General features: G+C 43.9%; 1 protein-coding gene across 1 annotated transcript in view; it reads right to left on the reverse strand.

The window, feature by feature from the left end:
* Window positions 1-16352, reverse strand: part of LRIG1 (leucine rich repeats and immunoglobulin like domains 1) — a 132938-nt gene that overhangs the window by 60216 nt on the left and 56370 nt on the right. Inside the window, exon 3 of the mRNA XM_024211419.3 lies at window positions 13214-13288. Coding sequence (XP_024067187.2) covers window positions 13214-13288 — 75 coding nt within the window. The remainder of the gene's footprint in view (window positions 1-13213; window positions 13289-16352) is intronic.

A 16352-nucleotide genomic window follows, 5' to 3' on the forward strand; every position in this document is an offset into this window, starting at 1 on the left:
TATGTATTGTAGCAAGGAAAACAACTCCAGTGTCCTGACTCCAATCTTATGCTTTACCCCACAAGATCATCATCTCTCCATCCAAAACAAGAAGGAAGCTAACCTGGCCTGCATTGTAAGGCACTGCACTGAGATCAGACCTAGTCCAACATAAAATAAATAGCCTACTCAAAATGGTTTTCCATTTGCAGAAAACCAAGTTCCCATTGTTCTATACGATGGTGATCCTCCCCTTAGAAGAGGCGCATTCGCCATAAAAATTTACTCGAGCAACATTAAGAGTTAAACAGAACTCCAGGAAACACCCCCATTTCGGGCTTTCTCCTTCTAGCCTGCACATCACTTTAAGTTTGTCCAGATTTCTTTCTGCTGCTCTGTTTGCCGAGCCTCAGGAAGATCTGTTTCACTGCTGTTGCTTTTCTAAAAAGGAAGGATTACTCATTTCCCTGGAATAGACTCAGCTCCTTTGCCGTTTCCATGTGTCCGTGTTATATTTACAATCTTGAAGAGGACATGCAAATGATCAGAACGGTTCCAACAACCAAACAGAAAAGTCAAAACAGCGTCTCTTCCCGTGGTGTCTGGGAGAACATGATTAATGACAACTTCCTCTACTGGGAAAGGCTCTTGCAATCGTTGGCCTGAACAACCAGCAGACTTTACACACCAGATTCCTAGTATGAACTCTGAATAAAACAAACAGAAGAGGTGGGTTTAAGAATATATTATGTTACTCCTGTAAGAAGTGTGCATAATAAACAGCCTGATTTTCCTACATTCATTTTTATTAGTCTTTAAATGTTGATGAAGCAAAAATAAGTGGAGTAAGACAGACTATACAGATAGGATCAAACCCGGCAGTCCATACAGAAGCAACTCTCCCTCCCCCAATGAGATGGGGGAGAGGGCGGAACCATCTGAATAAAGACTACAGAATTGGCCCTCAGTCACTGAACCAAGTTTGGACCTGGTGCAACTGGGTGTAAATCCAGCCATTTCAATGGAACCTCATGCACTTACCCAAGGCAAATTATTATGCAACATGGTCCCCAGTATTGCATTCTGAGATGCAGGGGCAGAGTCCTGCATGTATGTTAAGTCCGGTGACTTCAACTGGACTCTGGGTGCATGCAGGGGCCCACCCGCATGAATAAAATCAGGGCCCAAAGAAGTTGCCCCTTAACAAGGATAATTGTTCTCCCAGCTGTTTTGGGGGGAGAGCACTAGAAGACCAGTGCAACCATGGATACAGAAACAACATGTTTAAAAGTTCAGAGGTAAACTGAAATCATGAACGTTTAGCAGAGAAACAGAGAAAGAAATGGAACTTTAGAGTGACACTAGTACAGGAATTGTCTCAGCAACAATACAGTCACAGGGAGAAGCCGCAGGCTTTAGGATAGTGGAATGCGTCACTTTCCTGTGCACATCTGGCCTTCTCATCACTCAGACAGCAGATGTACAGACTTAAAGCTACCCCCAATGCAAGAGCTATTTCTGTGTGTAACTCAGAGTTTGGCTGGGAAGCAACAAGGCCACTTCTGTTCCTATGTCAGTGCAATCCCTTTGCATTTCAAAAGCAGGGGGAGGTTCTCTTCAGCTGCTATTTATTAAACTGGAAGAAATACAAACTGTTCCTCCTGTGAATAGATTTCTCTTTAGAGCTATCCTCAAAAGGAAATCAAAATCTCTGGCCTGCAGAAGGATCACAACGAAGGCATATGGATACTCTTTGCCCAACACATGCAAATCATGGGTCTGATCCAAAGCCCACTGAGCACAATGGAAACACTGCCCCCTCCCCGACTTCAATGGGCTTTGAATTAGGCCATATGAGAGAATATGAAATTCTCTAAGGATTTCGTTTATCTGTTGTAGTGTGACTTTTAAGCAGTGCCAGAAACAAAATCTTTAACTCCTCTTCATTGTTCTTGACACAACATTGGGTCCTTTTGAGCTGCCCATGCCAGAACCTAGAAGTCATAGCCTCAAACTTCACGTCTGAAGAAGTCATGGGAGCTTGTCACTACCACTTCTTGCAGGCAGAAGCTCTAAAAGTTCCTGCACTAATGGGTCCATTTTCTTGTTACACTGGTATGGTGTGTGTCATGTTTAAGGCTGCCATCCATGGTTAAGTTTGAGAAGATGAAGGCCACAGTGTCAGGAATACTTTTATCAGTCCGGGTTTTGATTTTTGGCATCTAGGATCTCAGATTAACCCTGGACTCTGGTATAGTCAAATCAGCTCCTCCACCCCCCAAAAAATGTCCAGTAGTGGGTGCCACCATCATCACTGGGCAAGCATCTCCCGTGGGAAAAGACATTTTCCTCTGCAGAACGAGGGAATTACTCTGATTACATCATTTAAAAAATGGATGAAAAACTCACTTCTGATTTTACAATCTCTAATGAACTACAGGGGGATGGCAGGCGAAGTGCAAAAAGACCTAGCTTTGTACAAGAGCAGGATCAAATGGTTTTAAATGATTTTCCAGTACTCTCATTTGAGAAAATGTAATTCATTGCAAAACAGAAAATGATAAGGAGTAAGTCTCGCATGGTCAATCTTTGAGTCTGAGGTTTAAAAGAGAGGTTAGAGGTGTAGCCTCTACTTAACCTGTTTTGTTGGGAAGAATTTTAGATTTCAATCTGATCTTCCTTTAATTAGTTAAAAGGCATTTTGTCACCCAGAGCTTTAAAGTTTTAATTAAGGCTATAATGGAGAATGCAGGCAACTACTCTGTTGTACACTTAATAGTTTTTCATTATTAATATAATTCAATCAGCTACCTAAGAAATATATTATTTCCTGGTAAAAGTATCTTAATGTTGCAAAGCAAACACAAACTCAGGGATTTAAACTGTTGAGAGATGATTCTATACAAGCAAATGATGATGTCGGGGGGGGGGGGAATTCTGAGCAAATTACAAGCAATAGTAAGTTGAAAGCAGTAGTTATTTTCTGACTTTTGACATACACAAAGAACTTTGTCATCCAAATTATCTTTATTTCTTAATTATGAGTACAAAGCTGCTGGCAGTGATGAAGACTGAGCTGACAGAGTTTTTCCCCATATTCTGGCTTTCTAATTATTTGATCCTTCTTTTTTACCCATGGAAAGATGACTTGCAGATTGTAAACTCTTCGTCACAGCTGCCTAATGAGTCATGATTTGACTAATTTTAGAATGTATGCTCTCCGGGGCAAAGTCTGTGTCATCTGTTACGCTTGAACTCCCGTGTAGCTGTCTGTACCCATCTGCTGCCTCTTGTTTTACACTTAGATTGGAAGCTCTTTGAGGCAGGGAACGTCTTTTTGTTCTGTGTTTGTACAGCACCTAGCACAACGGGGTCCTGGTCCATGATAAGGCTCTAGGATCTACCATGATGCAAACAACTCAAAAAGAGCAAAACAATTGGGCTTGTGTGCTGGATTTTTTCCTTCTTTATGATGTATAAAGGCAAAGGGGTTTTCTTTTTAAGCGTTTTTTCCTGCTTGGTTTTTGCCATAAGAAACGTGTGTCTTATATGCACTGGATGACGGCAGGATTAGTGGAATGGCGTCCTCACAAGAGTCAAGAGAAAGTTGAACAATGGAGAGGGGAAGGAGGTTTAGTGACACGGTTAAAAATTCTGTATGTTAACTCAGTAGCAAATTAACAACTGGAATAATAAATCTTTGCTAATGATTCATCACCCTCCCCCATGAGTTAAGGTTAGAGCTCACAATATACAATTCTCGAGACCTCTCAGGGGATGTCTACCCTGCACACTAAGCACGGGCACGGACTCAGCCCAACCCCCACTTCCATCCACACACACATCAGTCTGACTCAGGTCAGCAAGCACTTGGGACCCAGATCCTAGGAACCTGCTAGGGGGAGGGGTCAGAGCCCGAGTTCCGTTGATATTCAGGTCCAAGACCTGTCATTTTGCAGTGTAGACACAGGTCAAGCTGCAGATCTAAGTCAGAAGGTCTGTGCGGTGCAGCATGGACATGATAACACAGCTGTGAAAGCAGGGTCCAGCAACTGTAAACCTAGGTTTACAATGCAGTATGGATTTGGGAACACTGAGTCCAGAAGCCCGGGTCCCACAGACCCAAGTTTACTGCAGTGTGGACACACCCTAAGAGGTATTTAGTGAAAACAGGAAGACCAGACTTCCATTTATCCAGGTACTTACATAGCTCCATCACAATAGTATCTGAGCGTCTCGCAAACATTAATTGGTTTATCTTCACAGAGCCCCAGAAAGTAGGGAAATGGTGTTATCCCTGTTCACAGATGGGAGAAACTGAGGCACCAAGATTAAATGACTTGCCTAAGGTCACCACTGGGAGCCTGTGACAGAGCCAGGAATTGAACGCAAGGTTCTTAACACCCAGCGCCTTACCCACAAGGCCATCCTTCCTCGTCCTTAGCTAGCAAAGCTAAGTAGTGTCAGAATCATTTGCCTCAATGATTATTAAGTCTTTGTATTATCATAGCACCTAGGAGCTCGAGTCATAGGCCAGAACCTCATTGCGTTAGGCGCTCAGACATCAAGTACTCGGAAGAGCTGAATAAAATGAAAGAATTTTGGAATTTTTTTATGAAGTGATTACGTTTGGCTCCAGCAAACAGGATAGTACAGTGCTTGCTTGCACCACTTCTGTTAAAGCAGCAGCGTCTATTCGCCCCCGACGGATGAAGGCCAACTAAAGTTTAGGTGACATTAGAAACAAGTATTTTACAAATTGCATGACAAGACAGCAGAGAAGCAGGCAGTAAAAATGGGGTTAATACGCCTCTACCCCGATAGAACGCTGTCCTTGGGCGCCAAAAAATCTTACCGCGTTATAGGTGAAATCGCGTTATATTGAACTTGCTTTGATCCGCCGGAGCATGCAGCCCCCTCCCCCCCCCGGAGCACTGCTTTACCGCGTTATATCCGAATTTGTGTTCTATTGGGTCACGTTATATCGGGTTAGAGGTTCATAACCTTTGCCACTTTCGTAAGTATTCAGCTAAGACAGAAAGAGAACAGGAACTGGGGGAATAGGGGAGGATAATACTTCAATATCCTCCCAATTAATCCATGATGGAGATTTCTGATAGTAGAGGGTTCTTTAATCTAGCAGAGAGAGGCGTAACAAATTCCAAAGGCTGGAAGCTGAAGCCAGACAAATTCAGACTGGAAATAAAGACACAAATTTTTAGCAGTAAGGGTAATTAACCATTAGAACAGCTTATCAAGGGACACGATGGATTCTCCGTCCCTGTGAGACTTTAAATCAAGACTGGACATCTTTCTAAAAGATATGCTCTGGCTCAAACAGAAGTTATGGGCTTGATGCAGAAATTATTGGGTGAGGTTCTCTGGCCTGCGCTATGCAGGAGGTCAGACCAAAGTGTTGTAACAGTCCCCTCTGGCCTTACAAATCTATGAATCTTTTCACTATGAACCTTAGTGACTGTCTTGGTGCTCAGAGACACTCTTGAACAAGCAGGGCATTTCATAGGTCTAGTCTGTCCCCCACCAATCCCAATTGCCAATTATTTGCCCTCCTTTATTTGAAGCTTTATTTTACGGGCTATCTCTTGCCCATGGTACAGCAGATAGTTGACCTTCCTCTATTAGGCCTCTCTGTTTAATTACAGTTTAAGATGAATTGATCTTTCCATTAACGAGCCTGTAAAGCAAATTGATTTTTCAAGAAAGTTTTATGCTCAGATTGGCAGCAGAGAAATCCGAGTGATGTCCCTTCACTCGTCAATGCAGTGTAGAGCACTGCTTGCGTCCTTTATGAACCAGCTAATCCTATTTTCCACTCTTTTGCTCCAAAAAATCCTCGCTCTAGTTTCCTTGTCCTCCGTGCGTACTCTGAGCAAGGTCGAGGGGCCAGATTAGCTCAAACAGCTTTATTTTTGTCAACAGACAGCTGAATGGTCCGGGTCACGGCCCACTTCTGTTTCGAGACATTTAGGGTTTTAGATGAGTTACAGTGGAAAAAATGAAAGTTATTTTAATGTATTTAATCTGTGAGCCTCCTTGATTCTTAGCCAATTGAGGATGAATATAATCACCATAGGCAGTGCCACAGTAGTACACTACATTTACTGCACTTGTTTAAGCCCTTATTTTTAGGCTATCCATTTGTACTCGTATGCCCCCCCCCGCGCATCACGGTCTTACATTAAAGATTGTGAGGTGTTCAGGTATTTATCCTCACAGCACCCTTGTGAGGCAGGCACATACTATTACTCCCAGTGTACAGATGGGGGAACTGAAGCAGAGAGAGACTCAGGGTATGTCTTCACTACCCTCCAGCTTGGCGGGCAGCAATCGATCCAGCGGGGGTCGATTTATCGCATCTAGTCTAGACGCGATAAATCGACCCCCAAGCGTGTTCCCGTCGACTCCTGAACTCCAGCTCGGCAAGGGGAGCAGCCGCAGTTGACTCACCGCGGTGAAGATACCATGATAAGTCGATCTAAGTACGTCGACTTCAGCTATGTTATTCACGTAGCTGAAGTTGCATAACTTAGATCGATCCCTCCCCCCCTCCAGTGTAGACCAGGGCTAAGTGACTTGCCCTGGTCACACAAGACTTTTTAGTCTGTGGCAGAGGAGGGAATTGATCTGGGGGGTCTCCCTCAGCCCAGATTAGCACTGTAACCATGGGACCACCCTTCCTCTCAGCCAATCCGAACTTTCCGGAAAAATCATCATCACCTGTGCTAACAAGCATGAGATATTTCAGCCATGGCATGGGGTGGGCTTCTATCTGCTAACATCATTCTGTTAGGCTGTTTTGAGTTTCTGAGGGAAAATTCTGCATATTCTTTCTTTGCACTCCAATAACTCAAAAATGGTTTTGTTCTAGACCATCGGTCTCAACATCCAGTGTCTCCACAGTGAGTTCTGTGTTCTCTATCATTCGTCCCCCGCCCTGTGACTTCAGCAAAAGGACTCACCCTTGATGCTAAAAACTAGCTCTGTCACACAGCCATGTACCCATCATCTCACACAGAGAAACATCAAGTAAAAGCCTGAGGCAAAAGGTCTAACACAGGGACCAGAGAGTTTTAACACACTTGGTTACAGCAGAACGTTGGCCTGGGCATTCCACAGCTAAGAGCACTCTGATGAGCACAGCCTGCCATCACCTCCCAACATTCAAATCTAGGCACTGTGGCAGGAATTACGGGACAGATTCTGCTCTCGGTTACTCCAATGTCATTTCAGTATTAGTTCAGACGTATACCAGACTCTGGCCCTAAAAGCTGACTTTTCTGGCTCTGGAGTTATAATGTAACAGATGTTTGCACTTAATGTCTGGTGCTGTCTTTATTTGGTAACTCATACAGAGATGTTTTCCCCCCACCCTATTCTATTAAAAGCTTTACCAGGTCCCTTATGTTTGCTGTTGTTGGAGATGAACTGCTTTGGCGACATTTTCGAAGTGCAAGACAAATGAATTGGCTGTTCTATGAATAATTAAACCAGATTACAATTTATCTTCACCACCACAATTATGGGCATCACTGATTTGTTGCATGTGATTTATGTGTATCACTGCTACCAGTCTGCAATACCTGAAGGTTTGCAGCATGGTTTCAGAATCATCCTGCGAATAAAAGCTTTTCATGTAATACCACAGGTCATCAGGGGACAAGGTAACATGAATACCACAGGTCCCTAGGGGTGGTTCTCAATGAACTACAGCCCTCTCTGTAGGCCGGTGAAGTTCAGGTTTGTCACAAAGGAGAGATATGCTGTGATTAAAGTTCGGGTTGCAAAGCCAAAAGTTAGGAAATGCCAGTATTAAGGCTACCCTGAGACTAATTAACTATACATTTAATTAATGATATAGAAGTCCTGTGGGGAAAAAAGCTATGTGATTGAATAAATGTTTCACAGTGCACACACACAAGGGACAACCTTAATTCAGACCTTTGCTAACTTTCCAGTGCTTGATTCTGCCAGAGCAGCGGTTCTCAACCTGCGGCCCGCATGCGGCCCAATTAGCACACAGCTGTAGCCCAGATCAGCTGTGTGCTAAAGGCCACGGGCTCCCAAACAGAAGGTTCAAGTCCTGGCAGCCAGTGGGTTCCGGGCGGGCTGCCGCATGGCGGGCTCTTGGTCCTGGCCGCCCACCTGGCCCAGCACTCTCCACTCCTGGCCCCATTCTGTGAAGGGGTCTCTGGCTGGAGGGCGCTGGGCATAGGGTTGGTGGGGAGGACTAGGTGGGGGGCATTGTGGTTCTCAACTTGTGGCCCAGGTAATACTTTGTGGGCCGCATATGCATCCAACAATGATAAATAGGTTGAGAACCACTGTGCTAGGGTAATAAAAGGGGTTGCACCTTTTATCCTGTCCCACCTAATCCTGTTTTCACCCACGCTCACATTTCTAAAAGATGCCAAGTACCAGCCTGGATAAACCTTCCTGAGGCAGAAGACTGTAACAGGTCCAGCAGAAACAGTCCACATCAGAAGAAAAGAGAGAGAAAGCTGTCCTTGGTGTCCATCCTGTACCAAGTGAGAAGCCAGCCAGATAAACTTAACAAGCCTGTGTAAACTATCAAAGATTTGGGATGAGGTCCTTCGAGAAAACATACTGATGGAATAGACACATACGGCGGGGGAGGGGGGCAAAGTTCATTTTAATGATTTCAAGTTCTGCCACGAAGTACATAGGCCAAGACTGTCAGAGGTGACAAGTGATTCTGGGTGCTCAATCTGAGACGTGTGAGGAACCTGATTTTCAGAAAGTGCTGAGCCCGCCCTCTGGAAATCGGGTTGGGCACCAAAATCTGGAGACACCCAAAATCAGTAGTCACTTTTATAAAATTCTTGGCCATGGGCAATTTTACTCACTGCTTTAGTTCTGTGGTGAGTTTCTTAGCGATGTTCACAGGGTTAAGGGTGGTTATATTCTCCTACTCCTCCACTCCCCCAAATTCAAGCAGGGAGAGAGGCACAGATTAGCTGCTTAATCCATTCAAAAGGGTTGTTAGAATGAGAGTACTGCTCTTATAATACATTCATGTGCTTCTGGAAAATACTTAGACTGATGCAATACACAATCTACTTGAGAGGTTTCTGAGGTAAACACACTTCAAACATTTGTAAACATTTAAAAAAACAGGAATATATTTATTTTTCTTTAAAAGAAGGGATACGCTGCTGTGCCACACACTTATGCGTAATCCAGTTTCTCTCTTACAGGACAAAATGACCATCTTAATTCTGAATTTTCACTCTGGGTTTGACCTGTGCAGCATTCCCAATTATAGATTTACAGATTTTAAGACTAGAAGAGACCACTATGATCATCTAGTCTGACTTCCTACATAACACCGGCCATTGAATTTAATCCAGTAATTCCTACATGAAGTCCAATAATTTGTGGTTGAACTAAAGCACATCTTTCATTTAAAGATTCCAAGTGATGGAGAACGTTTCTCTTCCCTTGGTAATCTATTCTAATGGTTAATCAACCAGTTAGTAACGTCAATTAACACAGGTCATTTTAAACATCGTTTTAGATCATTTATTGCCTGTGATAAAAATTTAAAACGAAATGCAACTGCCTGCAGGATTCTCCTAAATGGACTAAACAATAAGATCCTTATTGCAGCATAACTCCAACTATTGGGAGTAATTTATGTATGGCAGCTAAGGAAAGCTGGCAATTTATATGCAAACTTTCAATACACAACTTCTGAGGTATAAACCAGCCAGCACCCTTCTCATGCTTCCAGTAACCAGAAGTGATTGCTGACCCATTTTGTTGAAGGTCTCTCTACAGATCCAGGACTGGTGGTACCAGAAGAGTGCTTTGCCTCTACATAGGATGTGCAAAAGTGCACTAAACCCGAATACTAGATCTTAGTATCCACATTTCAAAGGAACCATATCTCAAATAAAAACTAAACTCACCTCATGCCAAAAAAGAGAGATGTGGCTGCCAATTTTAAGCTAAGTTACTCAAACTGAATTGAGACCGGGAGGAAGCTCTTCTGCTTTACATATTTTTACACAGCCTAATGGAAGGGCAGGAACAGAGCCAACTTGTTTCATTTTATTCTGCACTTGCTTTAAGTAATACGAATGTAATTTTTGTCAGCAGAGCAAGGTTGCTTCAAAGCCTTCACAGTTGCCTAGGCCCTGGAGGGGAAATCACCTAGTGGTACTGACACTGGGTGGAAAAGGCAGAGCAGCAGCTAATGTGAAGGGGAAGAGATACACCCCAGTGTTTACAAATGCAAGGTAATGCACAATGGAAGCTACTGCTCATGAACATTGCTGGTTCTACATTAACTGTAATCATCTGAGAGTCACTGTGGGCAACTAAGTGAAAATATCTGTTCCATATACAGCACAGGCAAAAAGAAGCCCAAATCTTAAGGGGTCTACACAACTCACAGAATCACAGATTCATAGATTCCAAGACTAGAAGGAACCACTGTGATCACCTAGACTGACCTCCTGTATTACATAGGCCACAGAACTTCCCCAAAGTAATTCCTAGAACAGATCTTTTAGATAGGATAGGAAATAACATTGATAACTTGTTATAATGGCATTATAATGTTATCTCCCATCCCTACCTGAAACCCTCTGTTCAGTTTTGGTCCAATAAACAGAAGAGATTCACAAATGACCAATGAAAAGGATTAGAGGACTAGAAAGACTTTCATGAGAACAGAGATTAAAATACACCTCTACCCCGATATAACGTTGTCCTCGGGAGCCAAAAAATCTTACCGCGTTATAGGTGAAACCACGTTATATCAAACTTGCTTTGATCTGCCAGAGCACGCAGCCCCGCCCCCCCGGAGCGCTGCTTTTCCGCGTTATATCCGAATTTGTGTTATATCGGGTCGCGTTATATCGGGGTAGAGGTGTATAAAGAGTCCCACTCTTTTTTTAAAGAGGAGTGAACATGATACAGGAATAGAAAATAATGAATTGTACAGAGAAGATAAAATCAGGTGCTTGTATTTACCCTCTCCTAATACAACAGCAAAGAACAGTCAATGAAATCGAATGAAAGGCAACTTATAGAAAGAAATGATTTTTATGCAACACATAATTAACCTGTGGAATTTATGGCCACAAGATATCAATGAGGCCAAAAACTTGCAAAGATAAAAGCGTTAGACATTTATATGGATAATGAGAACATCCACATTAAAAAAAAAAGAAAGGGGGGGAGGTATAAACCTTCATGTCTATTAGGAATAAATTTCTGTAGGTTATTCCATGATTGTTCTGCCATGAGTGCAGGGGACTGGACTAGATGACCTCTCAAGGTTCCTTCCAGTCCTATGATTAGAGGGATTACCGGATCTCTTAATGAAGCATCTTGTCATTATCAGGCAGAGATGAAGCACTTCGGGGGAGGGTGGGGCGGGAGGGGGGGGTTGCGGAGAATTAGGTTCAGGCTCAAGCGATCACTCATGGGGTCCCAGAGCCCGGGCTCCAGCCCGAGCCCAAACATTTACATCGCAATTAAACAGCCCTTTAGCCTGAACATCCTGACCCTGAGTCGGCTGACACAGGCCAGCCATGTGTTTTCAATTGCAGTGTAGACAGACCCTCAGAGACAGAATGGGCCACTAGTCTAAGACGGTTCCAGTCTGGCAATTCCTCTCTAGGTGTCAGGATGGAGGAAGGGAAACATTCTGAAATAGCAACCAAAGCTTCGAGTCTCAGTGTCAAATTCTGCTCAGCCACAGCCACTGAAATCCAGAGCAGCTCCACGGCACATGAAATGTTTTAGTCTAGATTTACATTGGTGCTGCTGAGCAGAACTGGGCCATCGAGCCCTCTGGTAAATTGGAGGCATCTCCATAGGCTCTGTCGAGATGATAAAGGGAGGCTGCCTATTTTGAATGACTCCATAAAGTAATATTTCTGAGAAGTAATTCGCCCTAGCGTTCCAAGGTTTTCATTTGGCCTTTGAATGCTACACCAATGCTAACACAAACTACCTCATGCTTCATTTACACAAAGTGGGGGGGTGTTAGAGCCACACAATCTTTCTAAAATACCGTCTTTCTAGTCCATGCTCAGCCAAGAATCACAGCTCCTTCCTAACCGTGGAAAGAGTTAACGTAAAAAGGGAGATGGGGCATTCAGCAGGCATGCTTTGCCTTCAGAACCCAGGCTCACTGCCAGCACAAATCTCAGAGCTACAGACTCAAGCAGCAATCTGATTAACAGCATTTTAAAACCAAGTCCCCTCAGCGCTGCCTATTGATTCTGTTTCGGTTTTTTTAAAGTAAACACAGGTGAGGCAAACCCAAGGTTAAAGCCTAAGACACAAAAGTGTTCCTACTGGCCAGCCACAATGTATTGATAAAGGACGCTGCTGGGTTTACTGCTGATTTCGCTGGTTGGATCGCTCCCTGGGCAAATTTTAGAGTTGACTTAGGATGCAGGAAGCAGGTTTTGGGCAGCGGGCTAAGTTTCTCTTTACACAGCCTTTAAGATGTGTAATCCCAGCCGTCGCTAGCGGGACAGAGAAATACCTCCACGCCTGAGAAGTTATGTTTCAGACTTTCATACCAATGTTTGCTAACTGAAGATGCGTGTCCAGTTTAGTTACATAAATGCTCATAAAAAGGCAGCTGTTCTGAATGCTCCTACTCATCATTCTTCTCTCTCCAGTGACTCAGGGGCTGAAAGCTTTGGGGAGCTCCACCTTATTTGAAATCGGTCTTACTACAAATAGCGATTGTGACTATCCTGCATGACACTTACAGCTGCCAAAATGCTTCCTTCCATGCCTCTGAATTGGAAGTTTTCTGCCCAGCCCTCTGACTTGCAGTATTACTGCCATCCCCATGGTCAAAAGTCAGGCCTCTCAAAATCACGAGTGGCTTAAACAAATGAGATTTCTTTAAATAAATAAAATTAATTAATTTTGGTTTCTTTTTATTTACCTTCTGGATTTTAGCCTTTAGGTTGCATTCAGGTCACATCTTCCAACATTTCTCTGCAATCTCGCAGGCTAGATATTTGCTTTAATAAGAGCTGAGGTTCTCCTGGAGTTTGGACTTTAAGTAAAACCACCACAGATCACGAGGCTCACCATAAAAGCACAAGAGCTGGCAGCACCGGAACTGGCGTTCCGTCCGTAACACTTTAAACCACCCTGTAAATGACAACTGATTGCTGAAAGCAAAAAGAACAGGCATGCTGGAGCAATGACTTACAGGTAGAGGGAGACGATGTGGGAAGACGGAGATCTCAGGGATGGAATTGCTGTCAGCTCATTGTTACTCAGGTGTCTGGAACAAACAGAAATTAAATTGTTTAAACAAGCAGCTCACGATGAAGTATGTACTAGCTTGATCTGGCCTGAGTTAAGTGTTTTGTATGAGCGCCCAGCTAATCACCTGTCATCAGGAGCGTAACTTGCCCACGAGTCTGATCATTTGGCAAATGTTTCCACATGCAGGTGTTTGCTCTATCTGCCGTTCCTATCTCAAAGTCACTACCAAAGGCACGTCAGGTTAAACCGCCTTCTACACACTCGAGAGCCACCATGCTGAAAAGCATTCGTCGAACACCATACCAACCTGTGAGCGCTTAATGGCGCAGCCCCCACTCCGGCTCAGCTTCCACGGAAGCTAAGGGGAGCTGAGCTTGAGGTAGGCTAATTAGATGCGCCCCTTTTGTGCTAGGTGGAGCACAAGCACGCCACCGCTGAAATTAAACCTTCTGACACCGCGGGTGAGTTATGCATCGTTAGCCGCATTTTACAATGGGAAACCAGAGGCACGGAGAGATGGAGACTGTGGTGCAGCTGGGAACGGAAGCCTGACCTCAGCATCAGCAGCATTTATTCGTCCGGCAGAAGCACCCACAGGCCTCAGCTGTGATCAGTGCCCACGTGATACACACACACATAGTAGGAGAAGCCCCTGCCCCCAAAGAGCTTGTCTACACACAATTTTTATACCATTTTAACTATATTGGTTCAAAACTAGTATAAGTATAGCCCGCTAGTGTGGGTGCAGTTATATTGGTGATTATACTGGTGTAAGTCATTCCTGTACATTTAGGGGAATAAACTATAGTATAAGGCACTTTTATGCCAGTGGGACTGTGACCACACCAGCAGCTGTACCACTTCAACCATTTCGATAAAAAAATTAGTTTGGTTAAATTCATAAAAACTTTGTGTGGACCAGGTGTAAGCACCAGAGCCTCCTCGAGATTAAGTGGGAGAAGCTCCATCCAAGGTGAGGAACAGAGAGAGAGAGAGAGAGGCCACAGTTCTAACAAACACTTATACCCAGTGAGTAGTAATGTGTTCATGGTCACACAGGAAGTCCATGGCAGAGCCAGGAATTAATCCTACATCTCCTGGCTCGCAGGCCAGCTCTCCTACCACACCTGTAGGCTTCATCTCTGCTACGAACATTGAGTTCCTCCCCACACTGACGTGTCACCTTGATTCTTACTCTCAGGCAGGAAGCAGGATACTGGCTGCTTGGCTCAACTGTTTTGGAAACTGAAGAGCACAATTAGCTCTTAGCTGGCACTTTTCATCCATAGATCACACAGCGCTGTCCAAAGGGGGTCAGTACCATTACCCTGATTTCACAGATGGGGTCTCGGAGGTGCAGGAAGGGGGAAGTGACATGCCTAAGGTCTCCCAGAAAGTCAGTACCAGAGCTGGGAATAGAAGTCAGGTCTTCTGAAACCTAGTGCTCAGTGCCCTGCCCACTAGGCCTCTCTGCAGGGACACACCTAGGAAAAGCCATGATGGTATGTTAAAAGCCATGCAAGTAGTTCAAAAAAGGCCCACAAGCCACCATTTTGTTGCCGTAATCCCATTAATTAAAAAAATGTTAAATACAATAACTTTAAATAATTCAAAACAGGTAACTAACTCTATTTACACATCTGTCACATGTCTAGCGAACATTTGCTCTGATCGGGGTACCTGCAATCTTTCTGAAGAACATTACTCATCAGCTACTGTTCTGCAGAGCCAACAACAATTAAGGAGGAGGTTTTGCTACTACTGCACTACTGAGCGATCAGATACAGAAATGTCTCTTCCATAGCCTAATATTTGAAGCATTTCTCCGAGTGAAAGCAGATCCGTGTCATGTGACCAGCTCTTCCTCAGTTTAAAGAGCCCTTGTTTGTATGGTGAATTAGTCAATTAATTACTATAACAGCCGCTTGTCTGGCTGCTTGAAAATTACCTAATTTCTTGGCCATCTTGTTTGCTTCCCCCTGACCATGCTGAAGCAATTACAGCCATGCCACTGCCAAGACAGAGCAAGGGGTAGCACTCATTGCAAGACTAACACCCCCTGGGGTCCAGGAGCCCCCTCCATGATGCAGAATTTCACAGGGTCTCTTGTTACAATCTTTATAGATTCTTGTTTATACAATCCCACCCTGCCCCTCCTAAAACTACTCCTCTGCATGAACTGAAGGACTCTGCTATAATGTGAAGTTAAGAGGCCAATGCACTGCTGCACTTAGCAAAAAATCCTTTCTGAAAACCTGCAGAAAGGTCCTTACAATGGCTGCTGAAAATTAATAATAATGCAACACAAATACCTGACACCCCCCCACACACACACACTCCACTAGGCAAAAGGTGGATCCCCCTTCAAAGGAATGAGAGGAGCAATCTTTCTTGCAGCTGCTTCAAAACTACACCTGACCTGGACTCAAATATCAGAAGTCAACCACAAGGAGCAAAGCAACTTGTAATGAGCAGAGGGTGTAGAAGAGAAATGGACCACTGCCATCCTTTGTGCAGGATGGGAAGAGGGAAGAGATAAGGGCAATTTAAATTAATCCTGGTTTTGTAAACAATTTTTTGCGGGGGAGGGGGGGGGGAATTCCACAGTTAATCTACCACAGAACTTCCTTTTGGCTTCTCATATACTATGAAAGGTATTTGCTTTCACATGGGCTTGCAGGTAATGCCAATAGCATATTAACATGAGGAAGGAGGAGGAGGAAAGATTATTATCCCCATTTTACAGATGGAGAACTGAGGCACAGAGCAAGAACTCACACAAAGGCAGATAGGAAGTCTGTGGCATAGCCAAATCAATGCATAGTGAAGTCATTTCCTATAAACACCCCCCACACACACACACCCCAATGGATGTTACCTGTTTCAAAATGCACTGTAAGCGGGGTTCACTTTGTTTGACCATTAAACAAAAGAAATGTTATCACTCTCCTAATATCTTCAAAAGTACAGGGGGTGGGGAGGCAATACAGTAGTCACCATGCCACTACAGTGACTAGATGCAAAGTGCAGTCAAATACACAAAGTAAACTGGAAATAACATTTATATTGTGTGTGCACAG

This window comes from Terrapene carolina, unplaced genomic scaffold (assembly GCF_002925995.2).
Source record: "Terrapene carolina triunguis isolate 2854851 unplaced genomic scaffold, T_m_triunguis-2.0 Scaffold89, whole genome shotgun sequence".
In the NCBI taxonomy this organism is placed as follows: Eukaryota; Metazoa; Chordata; order Testudines; family Emydidae; genus Terrapene; species Terrapene triunguis.